Source organism: Anomaloglossus baeobatrachus, chromosome 1 (genome assembly GCF_048569485.1).
Source record: "Anomaloglossus baeobatrachus isolate aAnoBae1 chromosome 1, aAnoBae1.hap1, whole genome shotgun sequence".
Lineage (NCBI taxonomy): Eukaryota > Metazoa > Chordata > Amphibia > Anura > Aromobatidae > Anomaloglossus > Anomaloglossus baeobatrachus.
The window spans coordinates 608888861-608906415 of NC_134353.1; the positions used below are offsets into that span (position 1 = coordinate 608888861).

The 17555-nt window shown below is 43.4% G+C and overlaps 1 protein-coding gene across 2 annotated transcripts in view; it reads right to left on the bottom strand.

Moving 5' to 3' along the window:
* Nucleotides 1–17555, bottom strand: part of AGTPBP1 (ATP/GTP binding carboxypeptidase 1) — a 245618-nt gene that overhangs the window by 166123 nt on the left and 61940 nt on the right. Inside the window, exons 1-2 of one of the 2 annotated variants that reach the window (XM_075318453.1) lie at nt 7552–7632; nt 4471–4538 (exon numbers count right to left, since the gene is read on the bottom strand). In XM_075318453.1, coding sequence (XP_075174568.1) covers nt 4471–4538; nt 7552–7597 — 114 coding nt within the window. In that variant the 5' untranslated portion in view covers nt 7598–7632. Of the gene's footprint in view, nt 1–4470; nt 4539–7551; nt 7633–17555 lie in introns of those variants that run through there. The other variant, XM_075318445.1, reaches the window with a different exon arrangement.

Below are 17555 nucleotides of genomic sequence, written 5' to 3' on the forward strand. Positions count from 1 at the left end.
CAGATCCCTGACCGGAGACCGACGCGGCGCTGCACGGCTGTCACACTGCGGCGGCTTCTCCAGCTTTTAAAAAGCCGGCCGCTCATTAATCCATCTCGTATTCACTGCTTCCCCCGCCCACTGGCGCCTATGATTGGTTGCAGTCAGACACGCCCCCACACTGAGTGACAGCTGTCTCACTGCAACCAATCACAGCTGCCGGTGGACGGGTCTATGTAGTGCAGTAAAATAAATAATTTAAAAAACGGCGTGCGGTCCCCCCCCAATTTTGATACTAGCCAAGATAAAGCCACACGGCTGGTATTCTCAGGATTGGGAGCCCCACGTTATGGGGAGCCCCCCTAGCCTAAAAATATCAGCCAGCAGCCGCCCGGAATTGCCACATCGATTAGATGCGACAGTCCCGGGACTCTACCTGGCTCATACAGAATTGCCCTGGTGTGGTGGCAATCTGGATAATAAGGAGTTAATGGCAGCCCATAGCTGCCACTAAGTCCTATGTTAATGATTGCAGGCATCTATGAGACACTCCCAATGATTAACCTGTAAGTGAAAGTAAATAAACACATACACCCAAAAAAATCCTTTATTTGAAATAAAAGACAAAAAAACACCCTCTTTCACCACTTTATTAAAATCCCCAAACACCCCTCCAGGTCCGGCGTAATCCTCAAGAGGTCCCGCGACGCATCCAGCTCTGCTACATGAAGCTGACAGGAGCGGCCATAGAACACCGCCACTCCTGTCAGCTCCACGCAGCAACTGAAGTGAGTCGCGCTGTCAGCGGAGACGTCACTCAGGTTACCCGCGGCCACAGGTCTCGGGTGGACTCGAGCTGGCCGCGGGTAACCTGAGTGACGGCACCGGTGATCTCGCGGCTCACTGCAGTCACTCAGGGGATTTGCGGTCTCCGGTGAGTCCTTCACCTGTGATCGCAAATCAAGCTGCGGCACACGCACAGAGCCGCGCGATCACAATGAAGTCGGGTGAAGTTCATCCGAGTTCATTCTGATCGCGCGTCTCTCTCTCGCAGCCAGCCATGCTTTTTGACAGTGCGGTCTCACTCGGTTCTGCTGCCATTCTATGGGGATCCTGCAGAGCCGAGTGGGACCGCACTGTCAAAAATATGCGTTCTTGAAGCATCCAGAACGCATGAATTCAGCAGGAATTCTGCAGTTGCAATGCGCCTCAGAACGCAGCTTTTTCGGCTGCGTTCTGAGACGCACATGCAGTGAATTACACGCTACGTAATAGAACGCAACGTGGACACATAGCCTTACAATGTATTGTTTCTACTCTATAAATCTCTTGTAAGGCCACATCTGAAATATGGGATCCAGTTATGGGCTCCACATTTTAAAAAGGACATTCAGTTCAAAGGCGGGCAACTAGATAATTACAAGGAATGGAAGGACTCCAATGTCATGAGATCATGAGAGGTTGAAAAACTTTGGCTTATTTAGCTTAGAAAAAGATGTGATATACATGTGTGAGCACAAAAAAGGATTAGACATGACTTATTCCTTCCAAAGGCAAAACTAAGAACCAGGTGGCACTTATAGGTGGAAAAAAGGTGATTATGGCAGCTAAATAGGAAAGGGTTCTTTATAGTTAGAGCAGTCAGACTGTGGAATGTCCAACCGCAAGAAATAATAATGGCAGATACTATAACAGCTTTTAAAAAAGGGCTGGATGAGTTCGTCAGTACACACAACATTGTGTGTCATAGATAATTTATTGACAAAATGTAGAATTGGTGGAGGAAATTTGACCTTGATGGACCTAGGTCTTTTTTTCAACCTATAAGTATTTAACTATATGAACATGACAACATTTGAAAATAAGTGTTATACTATGATATTAAACAGTAGCAAGTGTTGGGCAAAAACTACATAAAACCAATAAAAGCCTGAATAGTTTATCCATGGCCCTCAATAGAAAATCCCAAACTTTCACAGGTCCAGTTAGGCAGGCTGCTTACGGGCTTTTTGTAAACATGCCGCCAATTACCTGAAGAACGAGAAAATCGTGATTGGCCAATTCATGCCGGCATTAACATCATAAGGCGAACTTCAACCAAGGGATTTGCTACCAATAACAAGGATACTTTATGCTCACAGTCACAGTAATCGATTTCTGGTCAGATTGTCTAAACAGCACAGTAAATGACCACCATCAGCTTGTATGAAGCCAATTACCGGTGTTTAATGGTTATAGTCAGTATGGTCCTAAATAGAATGTATTCTTTAGGCTATGTGCGCACTTACCGGATTTTGCCGCGGATTTTTCGCGGATTTGCTGCATGTTTCGCTGCAGAAAATGTTCATAACATCTCTGCAGTGAATCACCAGCAAATCCTATGGAGAAAAAAAATCCTGTGCGCAAAGGGCGGAATTTGACAGCTGCATGTTTTGCTGCGGGAATCCCGCAGCAAAAACAAGTGCATGTCACTTCTTTTCCGCACATCGCTGCGGGATTTCCCTCCATTGACTCCAATGTTAATCATGAAATCCCGCAGGGAATAACGCAGGCAGCAAATTCTGTGCGGTTCACTGCGTTTTCCTGCGTTATTCCCTGCGGTATTTCGCGGTTTACCTCCGGTAATGTGCATCACTTGCTTGCGGTTTTGCAGGGAAGTGATGTCATTACAGGAAGAGGAAGCCGTGCAGAGTAAACACACACAGATCACACACACACACACACATCACAGACACAGAACACATAGACACAGACACATAGAAAGAAAACGGAAATATAGAAAAAAAAAAAAAGAACGTGGGCTCCGCTGCCTATTTACCATCCAGCCGAGGTAAGCACACAGCGGCGGCCCGGTATTCTCAGGCTGGGGAGGGAGAGGGGCAGGGTTAATGTCCCCCGCCTCAGTCCCCCTCCCGCAGCCGAGAATATCAGCCGCAGCTGCCCCGGCACTGTCGCATGTATTATGCGACAATACCGGCGTGTCCTCGGCTCTTCTTGCCACCGTGTAGCAGTGGTGGCAAGGTAATACAAGGGGTTAATGGTGATGGGGGACCACCGCCATTAACCCCAGGCTTGATCATGGCAGCGTCTATGTGACAGCTGACATGATCAACCCGTAAGTAAAGTGAATAAAACACACACAGAAAAATCCTTTATTTTAAATAAAACAAACAAGCCTCGTTCACCCTTTTATTAACCCCCCCCAAGCAAAGCTCCGGCGTAATCCACAGGGTCCTGCACTGCTGACATCCAGCCGCGACTGTCACAGACAGGCTGAATGCAGCAGACAGCAGAGGTAATTACCGGTCATTTCCCACGGCCGGTAATGTGAACTCACTGCCGACCGTGGGAAATGCAGCGATCTGTCCTCTATCTATCTATCCTTCTATCTATCCCTCTGTCTGTCTATCTATCTATCCCTCTATCTATTCTTCTGTCTATCTACTATCTCAGAATTAAAAGGACTTTTTTTTTTTTTTTCTTCAATGTGCTTTATTGCATTGAATGCAATAAAGCACATCCCAACCTGCACGCGGCAAAACCGCGGCAATACCGCGAATAATACCGCGGTAAAACCGCGGCAAACCGCATGCGGTTTTCGGATGCGGTTTCCCGCGGTTTTTTACCGCGGGTGCGGTAATCTTTGAGGACATGCGGAATTTTCACAAGAAAATTCCATTTCCCAGTGCGCACAGAGCCTTACTGTTCCCTGCTGGTAGTTCTCATTGAGCCCAGCAGAAATGTGATTACTAGCAGCGGCAAATCACAGTAGTATGGATCATAATCAGTGACCCAGAAGTGACCGTGATACACAAAAAAGGATAAAAGTCTTGTTGAAGTAAGTATATATGGACCATCCAGCAGCACTAAATGACCGCCAATCGGTAAACTTTTACTGATCATTGGTTGTTTAATATCCTGATTACACTGGTAGATCAAAGTATGCAATGCCCACTGAGCGATCTGTAATAGACCATAGTGGTTCTCAGCAGTGCCAGTCCTGTTTAAGACAACGATATTTTGCGCTGCACAAAAGAACAGGTCACCAGATTTACAGGGGTTTTACTCGTTCATCGGGTGATTGTCAGCCCATTCACCCGGAACGCCTAGCGTGAGAAGAGCGCTCTTAAGAATGCTTGTGTGGGATAATCATTCCGTGTAAGTGCCCCCTTTGTAGCATCTCCAGAGGTTTGTATGACGCACGCAGCCGCAAGTAACCACATCTTGCCGCAATCCCATTGGAAATGAATTGAACTGAAACGCAATTGTGACAGATCCGGTTTTGCGGCAAAATACCGCTGATGTTAGCGCCGCCTAACCCCAGCATTAAGTCACTAAATGTGCACTGTAACTTAGAGGTATATAACTTACTAGAAATAAAGTTTACAGAGAAGAAAGAGATGCAGAAGACTGAACAGAAAGCGCACACACACACACACACACACACACACACACACACACACACACACACACACACACAACGTGCCTCACCTCCAGCGTGCAGAGGATCACCTCCACACCAGTGGACCCTTTGGCAGTCATTTCCTTCCTCGTTTTTTCTACAAATTAAGACAAAGAAAGAAATAAGACTTATTCTTACAGGTAACATATTACTATCACAGCCCTTCCAAATTATTTAAATGCCATGTCCAATTTTGAAGAAATTAAGAGTTTTTATAGATGTTAGAAATGGTTACAACATAAATATATTTGTTCCTTTTTGAAGGCCGCATCTTGAATATTCAACTTTTTATGAATAGAAATGCAATTGTATAGAATTGTATTGAAATGCAATGTTGTAAGTGTTTTTGCTTAGGTAAAAAAAAATTGTGTAAGAAAATGGACGGGGTTAAATAAATGAATGATAAATTAGGCATTTATAACAATGAAATTATACAATTTATGAACAAAAAAAACTTGGCACAATTGTAATAAATGTCTCCCACAATTCTCAATTCTGCATGCCAAGGGGTTGATCCAACAAATGATTTTTTGCACATTTCTTGCCTAAATGTTGTGAGTTGGCATTTTTACAGCAGCCCTAGCCAGTTCCACCGAAGTGGGCAGAGCATAGGCGGGATCAGGAGTGGCAATGTCTGCCCTCTGAATTCATCTAAAGTTACACCATTACTGATGCCAAAAATACTACTCCAGTCCTTAACTGGAGTAACATTGTTAGTGAGCCACACGCCACAGAGAAGATGTAGCAAACTTATTAAAAAGCAAGCACATCTTCATGAATTTGGCGCATTTTACTCCACAATAGCCCTCATTAAAGAGGTTATCCACTACTAGGACAACCCCTTCTGATTCCGTTTCCCCCAGGTAAACCTGCAGCCGGGGCAGTTCCAGTGGTGATGGGGCTTGCGCTCCCGGGGCTCCCGTAACATTGTGACATAACGCGAGCCCCACATCCAATCACCGACTGCTTCTGTCTCTCTGCCTTAGGACAAACTAGTTAATCAACAGGAAAGGAGTACAGTGGCTAGCCACGGAGGGGTGTATGGGCTTTCTTATTTTACCTGGGGAAAACGTGTGTTCAGAAGGGGTTGTCCTAGTAATGGACAACCCCTTTAACACCAGCGTGTCTATGCCAGTCCTAAAGGGTTTCTGTTGTTAGTATCAACCTTCCTAAACCGTCTATATGGCTATGTACCGTAGGTCCTTAAAAAATACCACATTGATATCTGCAATATTATGTCTTATTCCAGAATAATCCACATTTTTCCTGATATGCAAATTAGCTGTTAAGATCTATGGGCTGGACATCGATTTCCCTGAGAATCTGCCTCCAGAGCTTACTTTAAATTAAAATAATATGTAGATCGGGGGAGAATACTGTCAGTTATTACATGTTTCAAACTGGAAACGCATATAAATGTATAAAATAAACTATGGAGGCAGATTTTCAGGGGGCTCTTAATCCAGCCCATAGATCTTAGCAGCTCATTTACATATTAATAAAAATATAGATTATCCTGGAATAAGACATCGGATCGCAGATAGCAAGATATCATTTTATTCATCCTTTAAGACCGGCATGCCAATAGAGACGGCTTAAGAGGCCAAGGCTTTTTTTTCTGCACATAGCCAAATCACAAAGAAAGTTGCCACAAAAGTTCACAATGCACACCACAGCTGCTGGCTTTATCCTAAATTCATATGAAACCCTGCCTCCCCTTTTCAGAGGCTTTAGCAGCAACCTAATGTACCCATACACCTTAGGCTAAGTTCACTCTTCTGTTAAATTGTATCAGTCACAATCCGCTGCTCTGGTAAACAACGGAATCCGTTTGGCGGATTCCGTTGGTCTCATAGACTTGTATGAGCGGCGGATTGTGACTGATGATGCTGCGTTGCATCCTCCGCCCGACTGATCAGTCGTGGAACGACTGACTGCGGGGCAGAAGGAACGCAACTTGTAACATTTTTTGAGCAGCGCAATCCGTAGGATTTCGCTGCGCATGCTCTCTCTGGCTCCCTGCACACGTAACCAGGATACACATCGGGTTACCAAGCAAATGCTTTGCCTGGTTACCCGATATTTACCCTGGTTACGTGTGCAAGGAGCCAGCGCTAAGCGGTGTACGCTGGTAACCAAGGTAAATATCGGGTAACGAAGCAAAGTGCTTTGCTTAGTTTTTACCCGATATTTACCCTGGCTACGTGTACAGGGAGCCCAACACTTCACCGCTCGGTCAGCTCCGCCCCCTCCCACACTCTGCATGTACACACACACACACACACACACACACACCTGTCCCCAGCCATGCAGACCGCGGCACTGACGTCCTCAGCGCTACGGCCCCGCTCAGCTCACAACGGAGTCCGACAATGAATTCTGTTCTTTGTCATCCGTTGTACAACGCATCAGTCACATGCGTCAAGCAACGCATGTGACTGATGCAAAACAACAGAAAATGTGAACTTAGCCTTAGATGTTGGTCGGCCAAAGTTTACAGACTTCTATTACTTTAATGTGTATAGGGGCTTTTAGTGGCATATGTTTGGGGAGATCATGTAACATGTCACATGTCCCTGTAACATGGCAAAGCAACATATATATATATACACACAATATTTCAGGTCATGGATTTTGGAAACATGATCAGCCTTTAGGAAACCCGTCAGATTGTATATGCAGCGCGATCTGTGGATAGCATGGTGTAGCGAAGGAGAAGATGAGCAGAATGGTATATAGGTTGGTTCACAAAGATTGTATTTTAGGAATTAAAAGTAAAATCGTTGAGATAGAGATTATATACATACATATATATACATACATACACACAGTCCAGTGGGCGGTCCTACTGATAGTCTTACTTGTATATATGTACTGACATATCTATCAATCACTGAATAGCACCTCCCACTGGCCTCATATGTATACAAAAGATTTCAATGAATAAAATGCAAGATTTACTGGAGCTTTTTGCACAAAAATATATTAATTTTATCAGTGCTTTCTGCTCTATAGCATCCTGAATGCAGAGTAGACACCATTTTCAGGATGACCAGATACTGGGGCCCCCAAGACAACATCCACACAAGCGCACTGTCTTCTCCACTTACCATCCACAACAAGTGGTTTCCGGATATCTCTCTGAAATCTACTCATGGCTAATAACCCAGCAAGGTGCAGCGTACAGGACGGCTCCCTTACTGCACATCTGACACGCTGATGAATGCTGACAAATGCCAAGCCACTCCTCCCGAGAACGGCTCGGAGCCGGTCGGCCATCCGAAGTTAAATTATTTTTAGCCATCATGATTTTTCCACTACATGTGATGTTTACAGCACGTTATGACAGTTATTACAAGCTGTTATGTTCTTTGGCTTAAAGGCAAATTAAGAAATTCCACACTGGAAACACTATTCCTTGTAATCCAGCCAAGGCTTAAAGGCTAATAGCAGGCTAGCAATATGTCATTAATAATAGTTTAATTACAGATGTAATACCTGGGAATGGAAGCACACTAAATCAAAGCAGTATGCAGTATAGCAGGCATCAAACCAAGGTTTATTCGGCTTTGAGCACTGCAATGTGTTCACATCCAAAAAAACATTTACCTGAAGACATAAGGTTAATCTACAGGTAAATAGTGTAAAATCCTGGCTGCCTTAGTGGATGTGCGGCTACAGGAAGAAAATTAATTTATATCCTCCCTGTAGCTGCTCACTTCCAGTCATGGGAGCAGTGCAGGGAGAGGTTACAAGTCTCTGCAGATTAACACACTATATCTTCAGGTAAACTGCGTTTAAGACATAACAGGTTCCCATTAACAGTAGAACGGCATGGGCTGCCAGCGCACTGGGCAAGGCAACTCCTAACCTGTGGATCAATAGCACTCCCCCGAGTCCCTTATCACCCAAGTACATGTATTTTATGGAAACATTGATTTAATTATAGTGTATCCTTTGACCCTCTAGTTATATTGTTCCATTTCCTGAATGTTTACTCATATATAAACATGGTTATATTTTTTACATTTTAATTATTTTTATTACATTTTTGTGTTGTTTTTTAAACTCTATTAACCTAGCCCAAGCCTAGTCTTAGTCAACGGCAATGTGTGCCTGATATAAATAATTCTGTAGAGCCACGAGTTGGGTACACACTATGCATTGCACACTGTGCGTGCCCAACTTCTAATGTGAGCTCATCTTTCTTCCAGCACACACAGAGGATTGTGCTAGTTTGCCACCTCGCCACACCAGCCAGCACACACAGAGGATTCTCAGCCGTGCTGCCTGGGCAGTACATGGTGAAAAACGCTCTGCCACAAAACCAAAAATCACTAAGAACCACTTTATAGCAGGTCCATGTGAAGCGACTAACCATTCTGAATGAGCCTCATTCTGTTCCAGAATCATACTATGGGCTGGCAGGAAACTTATTTGGGTCTTATGCACATGGATTCATGCATGTGACATGAATATATGTCTCATGCGCATGACCCAAATATCTTTTAAGTTCAATAATGGACATCCATATCAGTTCATCATGTGTAAAGGCCCCGTCACACACACACAGATAAATCTTTGGCAGATCTGTGGTTGCAGTGAAATCATGGACATATTGTTCCATTTGTACACAACCTGGCACTGATTGTCCACAATTTCACTGCAACCACAGATCTGCCGCAGATTTATCTCTGTGTGTGACAGGGCCTTAGGCCGGAGTCACACTTGTGAGAGACTTGTGCAAGTTTTGCATCACATCACCCGACATGGCCTGCAGCTCTCCCGACAGGAGCATCTCAGCTGCATAGAAATACATGCAGCTGACCCACTCCTGTCAGGAGAGTGTGTGGCCATGCTGGGTGATGCGATGTGAGACACGCGCGAGTCTCTCGCAAGTGTGACTCCAGTCTTTAGTCCAGCCTTACTTGTCTCAGAGCGCTATATTAACCCCATCACCCCCATTTTTCAGGGGTTTTTTTTGGGGGGGGGGGGTTTGCTCCCCTTCTTCCGATAGCCGTAACTTGTTGAACAAGCTGTACTTTTAAATGAAACCATGAATTTTACCATATAGTGTACTGGAAAACATAAAAAAAAAAATTACAAATGTAGAAAAATTGCAAAAAAGTGAGATTGCACGATTGTTTTTGAGATATTTTATTCACTGTGTTCTCTATATTGTAAAACTGATGTCATTGTAATGCCTGAGGTCGGTGCGAGTTTGTAGACACCAAACGTGTAATGGTTTACTTTTTTCTAAATGGTGAAAAAAAATTCACAAGTTTGTCCAAAAAAAGTGGCACACTTTTTGTGCCATTTTCCAAAACCCATAGCATTCTTATTTTTGGGCTCTATGGCTCAGTGATGGCTTATTTTCTGCGTCTCAAGCTGACGTTTTTAACGGTACCATTTCTGCGCAGATGCTACATTTTGATCGCCTGTTATTTCATTTTGCACAAAATTTGTGGAGACCAAAAAATGTAATTTTGGCGTTTCAATTTTTTGCTGCTATGCAGTTTACCAATCAGATTAATTGATTTTATATTTTCATAGATCAGACATTTCTGAACGAGGAAATACCAAATATGTGTATATTTTGGGGGGGGTTTAACCCCTTAATTTTCAATGGGCCAAGCGGGGGGGGTTATCGGAACTTTTAGGTTTTTTATTTTATTTTTTTACATTTTTTTTTAAACTTTCTTTCTTTTTTTTTATTCTACTAGTATCCCTAGGGGGCTATAAGGATCAACTGTCTGGTCACTCTTCCATTGCTCCAGATCACAGCTGAAATTTGGAGAAAAGCTGCTTTACTCTCACACACGGCATTCTGCCGCCAGTGAGAGAAAGTGACTCATGATAGCTACAGGAGTCATCACATCACACTGTGCTACCATGGCAACCACCGGACGTCATGTGATCACGTCACGTGACGTCCGATGGCGCTGGGTAAGTTAATCTTACCGCGGCGCGCTGTTACATCTCGCTGTCAGATTTTGACAGCAAGATGTAAGAGGTTAATAGGCACGAGTGTAGTGCAATTCCACTTGCGCCTGGCAGGCACACATATCAGCTGTTGAAAACAGCTGACATGTGTGCGGATCGCCGCGGACTGTACACAGCAAACAGCGGGGATTCACCTAACACGATCCATGATGTACCCACTACGACAGCTGTTGTGAAGAAGTTAAAGCACACCAATGAGCAGGATTTTCCTATATAACCTAAAGCCAGTGCTGTAATGGCGCTATCAGGCTGATTCTATACATACCTGTAGTGGTCAGCTCAAATGTATAGGTTTTGAAACACAAGCAAGTAAAGTTTGTAAAGTCAGCAGCTTTTTGAATGACAGCAGCTGCAGCAGCTGATAGCTGGGGTGGGTATTTATAGTTTTCCCCTCCCACTTTTATTTATGCTAACTCTATTATAGAATCGATTTACTTTGTGACTAGAAGGACCTGTGCTAATGTCATACCCATGTGACCAGAAAGGGCGGGGCCCAAGTCAACATAACTGATACCAGGAAGCAAAATTCTTCTGGTGGCTGAGGCCCCGCCCTTAGTGGTCACATGGGTATGACATCAGCACAGGTCCTTTTAGTCACAAAGTAAATTGATTCTATAATTGGAGTTAGCATAAATAATGGGGAGGGGATAACTATGAATACGTGCGCCATTTATCAACTGCTGCAGCTGCTGTCATTCAAAAAGCTGCTGATTTTACAAACTTTACTTGCTTGTGTTTCAAAATCTATACATCCTAGCTGACAACTAAAGGTATGTATAGAATCAGCATGATAGTGCCAGTGCAGCACTGGCTATAGGTTGTATAGGTAAATCCTGGTGATTGGTGCGCTTTAAATGAAAAAAATAAGTATACTTGCCTCCTGCACATGAACCATTGGGGTGCTCTGAGCCCCGCATTCCGCGCCATTGATATTGCACACTGATCACTCACGCTGTCATATGACATTGTTTATTTCATAATAGCTGCCGGAAACACACAGTTCAAAGTGGGCAAATGGTGTTGTTGCAGGAACCATGTGTATTTTTTTTTAATTTTAATGATGTTTTTCGGTTTCTGGCCTCTAATGCCCAATGTTGAAATGAAATAATAAAACTGGATATTACGCTTCTCCTTCACCGTTCTGGTCTCAGATTACTGGCTGCAGTGGTGACAGCACATATCACTGCTGCTGGCAATCACCGAGCTCAGTGGCTCCAGCCATGTAGACAGTGACTGTACTGGTGAGGTCCCTGCTGGAGCCAGTATACAGAGACCTGAGCAGCACAGGACTCGGGGAGGACAAGTAACATCCGTTTCTATCATTCTAACCCAGCGTAGACTATTAGAGCCAAAAACAGACAACCCGAAAACACCTATGCAGCAGAGTGCGTGCATTTATATTTTGTTGTCTAGTACTGGCTAACCCCTTAAAAAAAAGAGGGGTTTTGTCCAAAAAATTGTGTTGTGTAAAAATAAAAAAATTCAGCAGCACTGCTCCTCCAGCGGTAATAATCACACCTACTACTAATTGTTCAGACTATTATTTCGACCCCCTGAAAAAGTCTCAGTAATCATGTGGCCCCCCTCAGGAAAACTGTGCCCACCCCTGCTCTACAAAATTCTAAGGATTCTCCATTTTGTATAAATAGCCTAATATTCGTGCAGAATGTAAAAAATACTCTTGATAAAGTTCGGAGCCAAGACACAATGTCACCCTAACAAGGTTAAGCAAGGCCAACTGATAAAGCAGTGACAAGGAGCGCACAGGTTACAGGCTTGGGTAACTAAAATTAAATTCTTATACAGCTGTATAAGTATGAAAATATTGTGTCTGCTAAACGTCAGAGCCACATTATCCATAAATAAAGTGGACAACTCTGTCCCAACTTCTCTATACACATGCACATTCGGTCCAACTGAGCATGCATGCATCTTAATCCGAAGAGGAGTGCCTGCTGCCACTATTAAGGTCCTACTACACAAGTAAACTCTCAAGGGTGCTTTATACGAGATGATCTATCGTGCGATAGATCGTCGGGATCATGGTTTTTGTGACGCACATCCGGCATCGCTTGCGACGTCGGGCTGTGTGACACTTCCGAGCGACGCAGTATCACTCACAAATCGTGAGTCGTGTATTTGTCGCTCGGTTTCATAATCTCGTTTAATTAAAATGGCATTTTTTGTTCATCGTACCCTTGGTAGCACATATTGCTCCGCGTGACACCCCGGGAACGATGACCAGCAGCTTACCTCCATCCCGCGGCACCCGCCGGCTATGTGGAAGGAAGGAGGTGGGCGGGATGTTTACATCCCGCTCATCTCCGCCCCTCCGCTTCTATTGGCCGGCTGCCGTGTGACGTCGCTGTGACGCAGAGCGTCCCTCCCACTTCAGGAAGTGGACGTTCGTCGTCCACAGCGAGGTCGTCCAGAAGGTAAGTATGTGTGACGGAGGTTAAACGAGTTTGTGCGCCATGGGCAGCGATTTGCCCATGATGCAAAAATGACGGGGGCGGGTACGATCGATTGTGAAATCGCACAATCGGTCGTTCCGTGTAAAGCAGGCTTTAGGATCAGGTAGCTGAAATCAAACTGCTAGATCCATATCTTCCTCGATATCTACAGCTGGAGAGGAGCCAAAAAGTCAGTATATATCTATTGTATGTGAATGTTTTGGAATACTTACAAATTGCACTTGGGAATTATATTTTGCTTATAAGCGAAATATCAAGTCTTCACATATACAGTACATCAATATGACAAATACTGTAGAGTGCCTTGAAATAGTATTTTCAATTGAAATACTATGTCCCAAGAATGACAAAAGTATATTAGGAAGTGATACCTTTTATAGGCTAGTATTCATACCCTGTGAATTATTCATACGTCTTTCATGTATTTTATTTTATTGGGATTGTATGTGATATACCCATACAAAGTAGCAAGTATTTGTGATGTGTAAGTGCCGTTTTGCCAAAATTTGCATAAATTAAATAGTTTAAGTTTAATAGTTAAGTTTGCATAAATACCAGCAAATATAAAAAGATTTATTACAAAGTTTCATCAGAGGAATGTGCTTTTTGCTCCACTTACAGTCATATGAAAAAGTTTGGGCACCCCTATGTTAACCTTTTTTCTTTATAACAATTTGGGTTTTTGCAACAGCTATTTCAGTTTCATATATCTAATAACTGATGGACTGAGTAATATTTCTGGATTGAAATGAGATTTATTGTACTAACAGAAAATGTGCAATCTGCATTTAAACTAAATTTGACCGGTGCAAAAGTATGGGCACCCTTATCAATTTTTTTATTTGAACACTCCTAACTACTTTTTACTGACTTACTAAAGCACTAAATTGGTTTTGTAACCTCATAGGCAAGTGTATCCAATCATGAGAAAAGGTATTTAAGGTGGCCACTTGCAAGTTGTTCTCCTATTTGAATCTCCTATGAAGAGTGGCATCATGGGCTCCTCAAAACAACTCTCAAATGATCTGAAAACAAAGATTATTCAACATAGTTGTTCAGGGGAAGGATACAAAAAGTTGTCTCAGAGATTTAAACTGTCAGTTTTCTCTGTGAGGAACATAGTAAGGAAATGGAAGAACACAGGTACAGTTCTTGTTAAGCCCAGAAGTGGCAGGCCAAGAAAAATATCAGAAAGGCAGAGAAGAAGAATGGTGAGAACAGTCAAGGACAATCCACAGACCACCTCCAAAGACCTGCAGCTTCATCTTGCTGCAGATGGTGTCAATGTGGATCGGTCAACAATACAGCGCACGTTGCACAAGGAGAAGCTGTATGGGAGAGTGATGCGAAAGAAGCAGTTTCTGCAAGCACGCCCCAAAACAGATTCGCCTGAGGTATGCAAAAGCACATTTGGACAAGCCAGTTACATTTTGGAAGCAGGTCTTGTGGACTGATGAAACAAAGATTGAGTTGTTTGGTCATACAAAAAGGCGTTATGCATGGTGGCAAAAAAACACGGCATTCCAAGAAAAGCACTTGCTACCCACAGTAAAATTTGGTGGAGGTTCCATCATGCTTTGGGGCTGTGCGGCCAATACCGGCACCGGGAATCTTGTTAAAGTTGAGGGTCGCATGGATTCAACTCAGTATCAGCAGATTCTTTACAATAATGTGCAAGAATCAGTGACGAAGTTGAAGTTACGCAGGGGATGGATAATTCAGCAAGACAATGATCCAAAACACCGCTCCAAATCTACTCAGGCATTCATGCAGAGGAACAATTACAATGTTCTGGAATGGCCATCCCAATCCCCAGACCTGAATATCATTGAACATCTGTGGGATGATTTGAAGCGGCTGTCCATGCTCGACGACCATCAAACTTACCTGAACTGGAATTGTTTTGTAAACAGGAATGGTCAAATATACCTTCATCCAGGAACTCATTAAAAGCTACAGGAAGCGACTAGAGGCTGTTATTTTTGCAAAAGGAGGATCTACAAAATGTTAATGTCACTTTTATGTTGAGGTGCCCATATTTTTGCAGCGGTCAAATTTTGTTTAAATGCGGATTGCACATTTTCTGTCAGTACAATAAACCTCATTTCAATCCAGAATTACTACTCAGTCCATCAGTTATTAGATATATGAAACTGAAATAGCTGCTGCAAAAACCCAAATTGTTATAAAGAGAAAAGGTTAACATTAATAGGGGTGCCCAAACTTTTCCATATGACTGTATAAAAGCCACATTTCCCCAACCTGAATTCACGATTAACTCAGAAAAACTGCTACAGTCTTGGTCAAAGCAAGACAGACAGTCAGGTGACAGGTTACTCAGCATATTGCAGTCTATGGATAGCATAGTGAGACTGAAATGCAGGGTGGGAAAATAGACAGAATCAGGCAGAATGTGCCACAGTTAGGCTAATTTCACACATCAGTTTTTTTCCATCAGGCACAATCCGGAAAAAAACGGGTAAAACGGATCCGGCGCCAGATCTGTTTTATCCCCATTGATTTGCATTAGCGCCGGATTGTGCCTGATGGCCTTGCGTTGCATCCGGCTTTTGCCGGATCAGGCATAATTGCCTAAAGCGGCGGCCGGAGGGAACGTATCTTGTAACATTTTTTTGTCCGGCAAAAAAAAACGCATCACGCTGGATCCGGCGCGATACGGCGTGTTTTACAATGGAAGCCTATGGACGCCGTATCCGGCGTAATGCGGTTAAAAACGGATGCAGCCGCCGGATCCGTTTTTGTAAACTGAGCATGTCTAATGTATTGAAAAAAACGGAACCAGCAAAAAAAAAAAAAAAAAACGGACGAAATGGATGCAAAAACAGATGCGCCGGATCAGTTTTTTGACGGATCAGGTATATTGGAACTGTCAAAAAAAAAGGATCAGACATCAGTTTTTGCATATTTTGCGCCCGATCCGTTGCATCAGGCACACGCCGGATTGTGCCTGATGCCAAAAACTGATGTGTGAAATTAGCCTTAGGCTACTTTCACACATTCGGTTTGAGCAGTGCGGCTCAATCCGGCTGTGAAACCTATGCAACGGATGCAGCGAAAACACCGCATCCTTTGCATAAGTTTTTACATGCGGCCCGTCCGTTTTTTTCCGGTTGCGGCATGCTACTGAGCATGCGCAGTGGAAGAAACCGCATGCGGCGGCCGGATGCGATTTTTTCCGCATCGCGCCGCATCCGGCGTCCATAGGCATGCATTGAAAAATGCGCCGCAGCGTCTGGATGCGGCGCGATGCGGTTTGTTTGCCGAAGCAAAAAACGTTCTAGGCAACGTTCCATCCGGCCGCGGCATCGGCTAAATCTGCCGCATGCGGCAAAAACCGGACCGAACGCAAGCCCATGCGGCACAATACGGCACTAATGTAAGTCTAGGCAATAAAACCCGCAACCGGCGGCAAAAAAAACGGTTGCGGTTTTTCTGCAGAGCGCCGTATTGTGCCGCAGAGAAAAAACCGGATGTGTGAAAGTAGCCTTAGTGAGCAATTTAGATCATCCCAGAGCTGGGTTCACAGCTACACTGCTCAGTAGTGCTGGAAAACCCCCATGCTGCTGCTGCTACTACTTCTGTACACATCCTTAAAGAGGTTAAGTTCATTTTAATCAATAGATCTTGGAATAATAATAATTTCCACAACTGTGTGGGTTTAAAAAAAAATAAAAAAAAAAGATAATCTTATATGTGTGTCCTTGCTGTGTACTGTGTAATGGCAGTGTCTGACCATAGAGGGACATGGTCTGATCATATCACAGCTCCTGGGCAGGGAAGGAAACATTACAAAAGAAAAAAAAAAAAAAAAAGTATTGCATAAAAAAAAAAAAAAAAAAATCAGCTGTGATCCCGTGCTTCAATGTCTTTATTCCCTTACTTCCTCCCTGACCCAGACCATGTCCCTGTATGGTCAGACACGGCCATTACACAGTACATAGCAGGGAAGATTATCTCAGCACAGGAACATTTTTTTATAAACACATGCAATTGTAAAATGTATCAATTTTCCAAGATCTATTGATTAAAATGAATCTTAAAATTTATTTTGTTTGTGGGAAAACCCCTTTAACATAAAAATAATAGGAATCCTTATGTTTCTGTGTATGGGAGACATCAAAGCAGCATGTTTTATCCACTAGTTCAGAGAGAACTGAAAACTGGAAATAGAGACCCCCCAAGGGGAAAACTGGTGAAAAATGTAGGAATCACACACACACACACACACACACACACACACACACACACACACACACTTATCTTGAAAAGTAACCTGACATGGCAGGTATGAGGTAAGGATAGTTGCTATGTTTAAAAATGAAAAGGTTATTCCCATTTTCACAGATGGGTAGTGCTTGTAATCAGAGAAAATAAATTGCAAAAGTACTTAATTTTAGCTGTTGTTGAGATATTATCACTTTTCTAAACAGCTTGTTGTCTATGTGACTGACCACCACTGGCATCTAGCAGCAGTGGCCTACCATGCACAGTGCTTAGGGGCTGTTTTGAATTGAGCTTGTAAGCGCTGCTTTGCAGCTGGCAGAATCGCTGATGTAAATTGCCATCATCTAATCCAGACCAGCTTGTGTGCAGCACGTAAAACCTAGACAGCAGCA